This window comes from Phyllostomus discolor, chromosome 6 (assembly GCF_004126475.2).
Source record: "Phyllostomus discolor isolate MPI-MPIP mPhyDis1 chromosome 6, mPhyDis1.pri.v3, whole genome shotgun sequence".
Taxonomy (NCBI): domain Eukaryota; kingdom Metazoa; phylum Chordata; class Mammalia; order Chiroptera; family Phyllostomidae; genus Phyllostomus; species Phyllostomus discolor.
The window spans coordinates 132,893,957-132,906,071 of record NC_040908.2 but is presented as its reverse complement, the minus strand read 5'-3'; the positions used below and the strand labels follow the sequence as shown (position 1 = coordinate 132,906,071).

The window sequence follows — 12,115 nt, the reverse complement described above, 5'->3', positions numbered from 1 at the left end:
ATGAAAAGAAATAAGGGTTACTTCTTGGTTCTTCTCTGACTTTTACCAGTAGATTCCAGTACCCAAAATAAGCCTGATTAACTAGAATGTTCAAGAAATTACGCACTTAGGCATCCTGTTTAATATTATTGCTTAAATGTTTCCAAAATGTACCAGTACACTTTACTGAGTAAACATAGTAAAAATAATAATACTATCAATATGATTTTTACAAACAAGATTTTTAAGAACTTTTTTTAAAAATTACTATTGTAAACATCAAATGTCAATGGAAAATATGAAGGAAGAGCAATAAGTCAAGTGAAAACTAAAAAATATATTAGCTATTTTATTGATGAATCTCTTGCTATTTCTTTTTGATGCTTATGATTAACCTCTAAGTATCATTGTTAATTGGATTTTGACTACTGCAGGTGATACCATATATACTTTTTAAAAATAAAGGCACCACATAACTACTTATGATTCACATCTGTGATCAGTAATTATCAAATTTCTGCCCTAATCAGGCTTGCTTAGTTTTCCAACATTTCTATCCCCTAATGCTAAGAACAAAATGAAATGAACTGATAATCAAAATCCCTCCAATCCCAATTTTAAAAAAACTATCATGTTTAGGCAAAAAACTGTATTTGACTTTTTCTATGCTCTATACACTATTGTACAAAAACAAAATAAACTGATTTGAATTTTATCTTCTCTTGGTTAGTTTCTTTACCTGTAAAACAAAGTAGTTGAACTAGAATAATCTCCAAAATGTTTATATTTTTAGTTTTATCATTTTAGTAATTGGTAAAGATATTGATAGTCAAATAAAATAAATAAAAGCACTCTGGACGTGCATAATGTATGCCTATTTACAACAGTATTATTTTCTAAAGGAAATCATATTTTGAAGCATTGACATTTAAATTAATCCCATTTCTGATGATAGAGAAATCAATGCCTATTGGGGTATAACAATCTCTAGTAGGTAAAGAGGAGGGGGCCAGGAAGAGTTTTAAAAACATGGAAATCAATTTAAAATACAAAATGCTATGTAATGCATAAAATGAACATTATAATCATTATTTGGCTCAACAAGAACTATTCCTGGATTGTAAAGAATAAATAGATTACTGATATGATTTGACTACTAGTTATACAAGCCCAGAATTAAATTTGCTTGTTGCTCTACTACTTAAAACACAAAAACAAAAACAACAATAAATAGTTGTTACTGATGCAGTTACAACTGCAATGTTATTTAGGATAAAAACTGAATACTTGTTTCATATTACTTGAGATGACTACCTCTAAAGCCCCAGAACTCATTATACTGGAAAAGAAGCTGATGTGTGACAAAGAAATTGTAGTTTACCTAAGATTTTAAAGAACAATTTCAAAATATAATCAAATGTGATAAATAGCGCTGGGTAATTACTGTATTTTGACCTTGTGAAGTTTTCGATCTCCTCTGTCAGCTGGGTCTTCTATTTCAGAACAGGGGTAAAATCCAGGAAATGGTGTGAGAGGGTTAATCTTTGGCCTGCAGGAACCTGAGAAAGCACCCATCAAACTGCTGATACTCTGCAGGGAAGAAATGACTTGTGGGGGGAGGGTTGGATCAGTCAGAAGGTCTGACACCATATTGCGAGCCTCATTTAGCACTGAAAGATCAACTCCACTTCCACCTCCAGAATTCTAGAACATAAATAAAAGTAAAATTATACATTTATTACACAGAAAGTTCAACATTTAAGATAATTCTATTAAATATTAATAGTCATTAATTTGTAGATGTCATAAATTATTGCCAACTGCCCTGCCTGGTTTCAGAAGCTGTAACCCCCGCCAAGACTAAGGCTGAGGGAGCGACCTTGGACCATAAGCCACCAAGGAGACAAAAGCTTATCTCCCTGGCAGGAGCGCCACTTCTGCTCCTTTTACTTAATTCATAACTGGCCCTCAACGCTCGGTCAGTTAGCCAATGACGGATAAGATTCCCCAACAGGGGAACGACCTAAGACAGGCACGATCATGTGAGAGGCCCCCAAGGAAGGACTTGGGGGGCTACAGCAAAAGGGGGTGATGGACCCTCGCCCCTCAGCTTTGACCAAGCTTGAGTCCTCATTGTCTGCGAGAAAAATCTCCTAATCTCTTGGTTGCCTTACTTCCCTTGCTCCACCTAAGCCTGAAACAATGACAGAGGGTGGTGCAGCCCTGTGCTGGAAAGGGTGGGTTCCTGGGGAATCAGGCCTAAGAAAGAATATGTAAAATGCTGTGAAACATGCTTTGTTTAGAATGCTCTCAATCAAATGATAAGGGTCCAGACAAGAAGTAAGTTTGTTCCTCAAAGTTTTGCATCTCTTTAGCTATCTGACCCTGACTCAAAATAGGCCCTCAGACTTCTTTGTTATTGTTTGATCCTTACTTCCTGGCAATGATTAATGAGCTTTACCTGAATTCTTGTGTAAACTGAACCCAATAAAAGCCCACTGAGGAACAGGCTCCTGGCCCTTCTCCTTTGAGAGATGGCCACCTTTCCTCCCCAAGCAGATCATATCTTGATAGACTTATTCTCATCTGTGCTGGCTGGAGGGGCCCTGCGGGCAGAGCCACCCCACAATAAATGACCTGACAAATGGTATAATTCTAACTTTAAAAATTTGGATGTTGATCGCTTCAGGGCCTTTTGGGTAAGATCAAGTGTCAAATTTGGATTTTGAAGTATATAGGAGATAATGTAAATTTTAAATTTTCTATATTTTTCATGCATATCTCATTTAACAGTATTCATTACTTTATAAGTAGCATAAAACAGAATTCATAACTTCATAAGTAGCATAAAACTAAGTTTGTGTTAATTTCAAAATCTGTAATTTGAACATTCTATTTATTGATGATTTCCTTCCTTTTTTGTCAAAATTTCTTTTACACATATATAGCATTTCTTTCATTTACCTTATTTAAGAGAGGCAGTGTTGCACAGTGGCAAAGCTTTGTTGCAAAGATGAGTTTGAAATCTAGACTTCAACCTAACTGTGACTTTGAGCAAGTCATGTAACATCTGAGGTTTTTAGTTTCTTAACTGTAAAAGGGAGATAATAGCATCTACCTCATTAAGGGCTGATGTGAGAATTAAATCTGTTAACATACATGCAAAGCACATGAAGTAATTGTACACATTTTTAAATCAATGTAATAGAAAATAAAGAGATAAATATTCAGAAAAATGGTATCACAGTTCAAAGGAGATAGTGATAACTTTGAAGTGAATGGTTTACAGAAAATTCATGGAAAGGACAGCATCAGGTTGGGCCCTAAAAATGGGTAGAAAATATATTTTTAAACTTTAAAACATATTTCATTAATGTATACGTATATGATTTTTACTTTTTTTCAATTCAATTATCCATGGAAATAAGTACACTGATAATCAGAACAGTGATTAAATGTTACTTTTGTTTGTTTTATTGTACCTTGAACTTGCATTTGAGTGTATTTGGAATTCATAACTATTAAAGATATTTAATGATTTCACCACGAAACTGGTTTTTGTTGGGTTTTTCTTTCAATTTTTTAAATTTTAATTGTTCAAACCATGAAACTGTTTAAGTAGCCTCAACATATTTTAGAAGAGAGAAATTGTTATGAAAGTTTGACCAATAATTAGCTAAGTAACATATTTGCTCTTTGTGGAATTATTTTTCTTTTACTTGTGAAGCATTATTTTGTATTAATTTTTATTTTAAAACATTCCCCATTACTGAGGCATAGCCCAGCTATTTCTGTCTTATAAACAAATACCTCTCTATATACCACTACAGATGATTAAGCATACTTCTGATGAATGGCTTTCCCTAATTTGAACTGCTACGCCAAAGTTAATTAACATGTAAAAATTGGATCATTACTATAAACCTGTCCTCACATGTTTATCAAATCTATAGTTCCACAAATTATATATAATAGCATCTATTTTCCTTACACCCAAATGAGACATGTACTGTTATCTGAGCTGGTGTTCCCCTACAGATAATGTGTGATTTCTCTCTGGCTGCTTTCAAAATATTTTTGTCTTTTGGTTTCAAAAGTTTAATTATGACGTGTCTTGGATCTTTCTTGTTTGTTTTTGTGATTGATCCTATTTAGTATTTACCCTGCTTCTTGAGTTTGTAAAACAATGTATTTGGCAAAATTTGGGAAGTTTTTAGCCATTATTTCTTCAAATACTCCTTTAAATCCACTCTTCCCCACCTCCCCTTCTCAGATGCTGATGATGAAAATGCTGGATCTCTTTTCTCTATGTTGTTTAAATTGGGAAAATTCTGTTGTTCTGTCTTCGAGCTTATGGATTCTGTCCTCTGTTGAGCCTGTTCAGCAGGTTTTAAATTTCCATTTGTATCTAGTTTATAACTTGTATCTAGTTTATAACTTCTTCTTTGCTGACATTTTTCTGTTTTGTTTGTTTCAAGAGAGATTGTAATTGCTTGTTAGAACATTTTTATGATGGCTGCTTTAAATTTCCTTGTCAGGTAATTCCAAATCTGATTCATCTTGGTGGTAAGCACTGTCTTTTCTCACTCAAGTTATGATTTTCCCGGTTCTTGGTATGACACATGATTTTTTTATTTTATCATCACCATTTTGGCTAATAATGCTTAATGTACTGTTTGACGACTGGGTCCTATTTAATTCTTTTATATTAGGAGATAATCTTGTTTAGATTTTGCACACAGATCCTGGTCTACTTTTTTAGGCAGTGGTTCTGAAGACAACCTAATTTTCAGGCCATTCACACTGGTATTTCGGTCTACTCTTTTTTTTCCCCTGGTGCCACTAAGTTTCCCACTGGTCCCTAATGGTGCCTCTGTCTGGGGTGGTTATGGGAGGAGAGAAAATGGAACTTTTTCGCGTTTGGCTGTCTAGTACCTTCAGATGGGAGAAGGGAGACTCCAGGCCACAGGGACAAAGAACACTTCCTAGGCTTGGCACTTGTTGTGGCAATATCCCTTGTGCCAGGTCCCCTGGCCAACCATGCCTCTCGCAGGGGAAGGGGACCGCATGCCCAGTGGGGAATGAGAATACAGTCATATGCCTCATCACAGCATTTTTATCAATGAAGCACCACATATACAACGATGGCTATACCATATAGCCTCGTGTATAGCAGACTGCACTATATATACAGTCTGTGTAAGTATACTCAATAATGTTTGCACAATGACAGACTTGCCTAATGTGTCAAGTGGTGCATGACTATATTTTCCTTGGCCACTTATTGTCAGGGGGGTTCCTGATCAAGTCCCTCTTGCCAGAGCCACCAGACTCACTTGGTATTGTTGGCAAGACTCTCATTCAGTCTCAAGGAAGAAATGAGCCTACCTACATCAAACTCTGTTGCTAGGTTGAGGGTCAGGACTGGAGTCACCTTTTGCTGTTGGGTAGGGGTCGTAGGAAACCCTGTCACTATGTGGTTTCTCCATTATAGAGGTCCCTGACCAGTCCACCCTCCTCTTTACATTTTTCAGAGTTCTCCTTTGGTTGCCTCACATTATTTACACACATACAATTATTTTCAGAGTTTACAGTTGTAGTTAACAGAGAGACTTTTTTGTACTTTTCCATATAGGAAAAGTACAATAAATATTACTATTATTATTATAAAAATGATGATATAAACACATAGATATAACAGCATTAGAGTTCAAAGGACATAGAAATAACTTTAATCTGAAGGGTTAACAGAAACTTTATGGAAGAGGTGGCATTTGGAAGGATTTCATTTATAAATTGGGGAAATAATGTTTTACAATAAAACTAAACAAATATGTATTTGGGGAGCTCATTTTTCAAGAAGGAGCATAGATAAAGGTAAAAAGTGATAAAATAGCAAGGTGCAGAGAACATAAAATTATAAAAATACAGGCTATATTAAAAATAAAAACAGTAAAAAATAAGGTTGGAGGACATGCTGGAACCAAATTTTTGAGAATACTGGATTCCCAGCTAAGATGTATGGACATGGAGAACCATGGGTTTTTGAGCAGGTAGAAGAGAAAGAATGAAGCAAGAAAAGGGAAGAGGAAATGATAGAGAGCAATGAAATTTTAGAGGATTAAGTGGCAATTTGTTTAAGACCTGACACAGGTGTGAGAACAGAGCATTCCAGGCAGAGACTGGCAAGTGTGAAAATCTAGGTGCAGAAGACTGCCTGGCTTGTACTGGAGCAGAGTAAATGAAGGAGAAAGTACTACAAGATGAAGTCAGAAAAGTAGAAGAGAGAAAAAAGTTAGGGACCATATTGTGTAAGGTCACAGTATTATGTGCGATAATATGAATTAATCTCACAGATAAAATTCTCAAAGAAGCAAAACAGAAGAAGTTTCATGATTGATTCCACTTATGTAAAATTCAAAGGCAGGTAAAACTAAGTTGTGATGACAAACCAGGAACACTGTAACACTTGGGAGAAGTAGATGACTGAGAAAAAAACCTAAGAGGACTTTCAGGTGTTGAATCCTTCATCTAGAAGATGGTCACATGTATGCATTCACTTGGAGAAAATTCATCAAGTTGTGCACTTACGACTTGTGCACTTTTATATATGAACGTTACACTTTGGATTTATTAAAAAGAATTAGGAAGAGAGAGATAAAGAATGGGAAAAGAAGAAAAAAGGGACAGAGGGGCATGATCTCACAAAATCAGTCTGACTACAAGCCCATGCTCTGAACCACCGGTCCTTATTTATCTTTAGATTTCACCAATAATTTAGATACTCTAACAAACTGAGGATCTTCGCTATGACATATGACTGATAAGGAAATCCACTCTTGTAGGTCAAGAAACCAGCATCTTTTAGGTCAGATGTGATCTTCTTGATTTCATCTGACTACAACAGTTATTTTCTCAGCAAATCCGAGGGGATATTTTATTCCTATAGGGTGTTGTGACTATTCCATTCACACTTTTTTTTTTTTAAGATTTTATTCATTTATTTTTTTTAGAGAGAGAAGGGAGGGAGAAAGAGAGAGAGAGAGAAAAACATCAATGTGCGGTTCCTGGGGGTTATGGCCTGCAACCCAGGCATGTACCCTGGCTGGGAATCGAACCTGGGACACTTTGGTTCCCAGCCCGTGCTCAATCCACTGAGCTACACCAGCCAGGGCAGCCATTCACACTTTTTAAAAATAAAAATCAATCATTCAAAAGGAGATTAATTTTCCAAAAATTGATGTTGGGACAAGTACTTAATAGTAACTCTCATAAACAGGGGTTAACGTTTTTATAAAAACAAATGACATTTAACATTTATTAATGTTCATCTATGTGTATAAATCATGAGATTTCAAAAAAGCATAATAAACCTAATACCATTTTTGTAGAACAGAATATACAAACACATTTCAATACAATGGAAAAAGACTGGTAAATATAAGCATCAAAGGTTAACATAACATAGTTATTGCTTGATGTTTACAATTGACTCTCCTATACTTCTATTTTCAGTTCTTCTGACATAAACATGTATTACTTAAGTGATCAACAAAATCTTTACATACAGTACATATTAAATGATTATATATGTATATATTTCACAAATAAGCAAAACTAATTGTTTAAAGTCAGGATAGGGATTATCTTTGGGGAAATAACTAGAAGGTATATAAGTGAGGCTTCTGGGATGGGTGCTGCTAATGCGTTCTCTCTTGACATGGGTACTAGTCACATGGAATATTTAATTAAAAAGTCATCAAGCTGTGTACTTTTCTGTATGTATAAATTGAATAAAAAGTTTACCAAAAAGGAAAAATATTTTGCTTCCCCAATAAAATATTTTGCCAATTGCCTTGCCTTTTCCCACATACGGCCTTTAATCTATTTTTTCCTGTGTGGATCATCTGCCCGCAATCAGGAAAAAAGAAAATCTCATCCTTAATATATAATTATTAGTTTATTCTGAGTCCAGATTATATTAGAAACATTTAAAAATAACTATATATGTTTGGTTTACCATTTTTATTTTTCCCTTACAATTAAAATGTAACCTACCTAAATGAAAGTTCTGGTTATTTTAGTTCAGGTAAAGAAAATCTTGTGTCATAGCAACCTTGTAAGTGTAACTTTAAATGTCAAAAGTTTCCTTATAGATATTATTGGTAATAATCACATATTTACCTGGTAATGAGGTTTATACCACTGCTTTAAGTCCCAATCCCAAAGAATCATCTGGAAAAAAAAATTTCACTTAGTTACAAACCTGAATAAACAAATATATGTAAGACAAAATGGAGCATCTGAATTACACTTCAAATAGGTTAAATTTGAGAGAGAAATGGGGAAGGTGAGAATAAAAACTATCTCGAGACAGAATATTTTATTAATTATACAATCTGTGATTGAGAAATCAAAAGTCAGAACAATCACAAAAATAAGGTATAGCAACCTTCAAAACATCTACTGTCACACAAAGGAACATATGAATCAAAAATCACATCCAGCCACTAAAGATGCAAGAAAAACTATAAATCATCACATAGCCTGCCTTCCCCCTTACTACAAATGATCATCACTTATTATTTTAAAACCAGTGTTAATGGCAGTAGTATCTCCTTACCAATAAGGTACTTCTATGAAAAGCTTGTCATTGTGGTTAGATTCAATGCAAAGAAATGGAGCATAAAAAGCAACACACAACCTTTTTAACATACAGATAATTAGTGGTTTCCTTGGTTGTCTTTTTGTACAATGGTAACTTCTTAGTCCCAGACTAGTTTTTTCCTGCCCCTCTTTTCCCAGCAGGCATTCTGGCTGCTTCTTCATCCAATAGTCACTATGCTCAAGGAGATAAAATTGGCTTTAATTTAGCAAGCTATAACTATTAATCTGTCATTAATCTTAAATGTGTTTTAAGTTTACTTAGTTAAAAATGGGTCTTCTTTTCCATAAATAATTTATCATAAACCTAATTAACATGTGATATAATCACACACTTTCCACATACTGATTTGTCTTGTTTCCTGTACTTGGTCTTAAGTCTCCTTGGTTGCAAAAGACCTTAAAGTGTTATCTACTACATCATCAGTCCAGTATTTTATCAGGAGTTGGCAGACTTCTTTTTTTGTGAAGGAGAGATCATAAATATTTAAGGCTTTGCAAGCCACATAAGGTCTCTGGCATATTTTTTTGTTTTGTTTGTTTTTGTTTTACAGCCCTTGCAAATGCAAAACTGTTCTCAGCTTTAGGACTATACAAAAAAAACAGACTGCTGGAAGAATTTGGTTTGTGGGCTGTAGCTTGCCTGAGCTCTGTTCTACTATACTGACCCTCAATCACCCCAAAATTTGTCAGTTATCATTACCACCATCTCTTTGTCAACACTTTTGTAGAAAGTCATCTCTCACCAATGAAGAGAACCTATTGTTTCCCAAAGAAACCCAGACATGGTATAACCACTTACACAACTCATGGACCAGTACCCCAAAATGGCTATGGTTTAGTAGACTTTAAATTTATGCAGTATTTTATATGGCCTTAAGTGTTATTCTGATAAATTATTTCAGGTTGTGATTTAACCAGCATACATTCTAGATTCTAGAGACATTAATGCAGTTTAAGGTGTTGATAACTTCCTAAAAGCAAACACATTAAGATTACAATAACCTAAAATCCCTAAATTTCATTCCTGCTTGGCAGTCACTTTCTCTAAAATCAAAAATACATTTACCAAACAGCAACAGGCCTTTGTCTGAAATCCCCTGCATTATGAAGAACTGAAAACAGGTACAGTGAATGCTGCAAATTGCTGGTATGCTGCCTTCTGTGTAAAAGAAGGTATAAGGTATGGAAATACATTTTTGAAGGAATTAGAGGAAAGTCGTTTGTACTACACCAAGGATGGTTAGTTCTGAATGAGTGAGAAGAGACAAACCAAGAGGGATTAGAAAAGTTGTAGGTTTGTGAAAACCTGAGAGGAAATTTTGTGTGGTTAAACTGAGTAAGACTGAAAGAAATCTAATCAAGTAAGTGAATTTAAAACATCAAAAGTTAAACTAGTGCAAAACTAAAGGTTGATTTTTCTCTTTAAAATTACTTGGTTTGTTACTGATGATCCTGGAGAACTGTATGGCTAACTATGTCCCTCAGTGCAGCAACCTGTATGCATCTTACAAAACTGGGCCATGTTTGGCTGTGAACCACTCAATAAAAGAAAATGCTTATTCTCTGTAACCTGACATGGCCACAATATGCTCTAAAGTCTGTAGAACACTAGCTAGCAATTGGGTACTTAAACTACAGTACCATGGTGCAACTTGAGTTATTCTGTAAAAGAGAGGAAAAATCGGATGGAATCCCCTATGTACTAGCATTTATGCTTTTGTATCAGAATAAACCTATTCAAATGAAGAGCAAAATTATGATATAGCAGGCTGGGAAACCAGACAAGGCTTACAAGAATCCCAGGAGAATGAAGGTGACTTCTTATTATTACCCCAACTTGATATTTCACCAGCTGTGGGCATTCCACTGTCATGTGGCAATGACACCACTGCAGCCCCTGCTCCACTATATCTGGCTGCAGAAAGTGCCCTGCCAGGCTCAGGAATGGTTCTCCCACCACACACACATCCAGCAGGATACCCAATTTGGTTAGGAGTCCACTCCAGACAGGAGTGGTGCCAGTAATTCCCATTGAGGCACGGGGCAATCGGAGGAATGGATGCTAACAGACAAGAGGCAGGCATGGTCAGGATGTATACTTCCTTCACAACTTCTAACCTCTTTCACTGGAAAAACAGTATGCCTGCCTATAGGGACAATCCTAGAAAGAAACTCTCTTTTCTTCCATTTTTGAGACTCATTACCTGACTTGAGCAGATATTCAACATCTACTGAACACCCTGCTTACTGCCAAAGAACAATCTTAGAAAAGACAAAGGAAGAAGCTAGTCGCCTGCACCATGAGATACCCCAAGCCCCTGTGTGAGCTGAAGCCACAACTGCTGTCCCTACTGCTGAACCACATTGGAACATAAACGATGGGGATCAGCCTGAGCTTGAACATTACAGGAATTGCATTCTGGCTGAGTTAAGGAAGGGAGTGCCCAAACAAAGGTCCAGCAGCCAAAGCAGTGTCCAGATGAAAACCCATCTGAATTCTTAGAATTCATTTTTGTAGCGATTTTATTTATTTATTTTTAGAGAGGGGAAGGAAGAAAGAGAGGGAGAGAAATTTCGATGTGTGAGAAAGGGAAACATCATTTGATTGCCTCTCGCATGCCCCCCACAACTGGGGACCTGGCTCCCAACCCAGACATGTGGCTGACCAGGAATCAAACTAGCAACCTTTTGGTTCACAGACTGGCACTCAATCCATTGAACCACAGCAGCCAGGGACTTAGTAGAATGTATTTTTGAAACCTGTCACCAAAATACCGGGACCCAGAAGCCCCTGATAAAGGTCGTGAACATGACTATTTTGAGGCAGAGTGCCCCTGATATCTGAAGAAAGCTTCAAAAGGTTAAGATCCTTTGGAATGCCTCTGTCACAGGTGGTGGTGGAGACTGTGTTTAAGGTGTTCAACAGCAGAGACAAGGCCTGGGAAAAAGAACAACAAAAGTGAAGCAACAGGCTGACTTGCTGACTGCTGCTGTGAAACCCAGAGGGTGTTAAGAAAAAAATGAACAAGGTAAGGACACTGGGAACAGAGGGCTGTTCTTCCCTGCCCTAAAGCAAAATCCTAAACAATGTGCTTACTGCAAGCAAGATGGTCACTGGAGAGAAAATGCCCAAGTTTAAACAAAGAACAGGACAAAGAGGAACAAGGAGCATCAACACAATTGGCTCCTTCAGCACTACCCACATGGAAGCCCATGTTACTCTGATGGTGGGAAAGAAATTAACTGACTTTTTGATTGACACAGGGCCCATATATTTTGTATTAAATATGAGGTTAAATAAACTCTCCTCTAAAACAAGGCACATGACTAAAATGGCAGGAGAGTCACCATGGAAGCCATTAGACTGCCAAATGGCAAAAACAAGCCTTAAGCATAATAGCTTCTTGTACTGACAGAATGCCAAGTGCCAACTTTTCGGATGGGATTTATTGACTAAACTAAATGCCAA

The 12,115-nt window shown here is 36.3% G+C and overlaps 1 protein-coding gene and 1 long non-coding RNA gene across 3 annotated transcripts in view; one reads left to right on the top strand and one right to left on the bottom strand.

The window, feature by feature from the left end:
* The window catches only part of PDE3B (phosphodiesterase 3B), a 160,166-nt gene that overhangs the window by 55,116 nt on the left and 92,935 nt on the right, over positions 1 to 12,115 (bottom strand). For both annotated transcript variants that reach the window (XM_036029067.1, XM_028514287.2), the window contains exons 2-3: positions 8,164 to 8,214; positions 1,435 to 1,683 (exon numbers count right to left, since the gene is read on the bottom strand). In XM_036029067.1, the coding sequence (XP_035884960.1) occupies positions 1,435 to 1,683; positions 8,164 to 8,214 (300 nt within the window). The remainder of the gene's footprint in view (positions 1 to 1,434; positions 1,684 to 8,163; positions 8,215 to 12,115) is intronic.
* LOC118501302 lies at positions 5,612 to 6,217 on the top strand. Its single transcript, XR_004903929.1, has 2 exons — positions 5,612 to 6,032; positions 6,097 to 6,217. It is a non-coding gene; the product is annotated as an uncharacterized LOC118501302 (long non-coding RNA).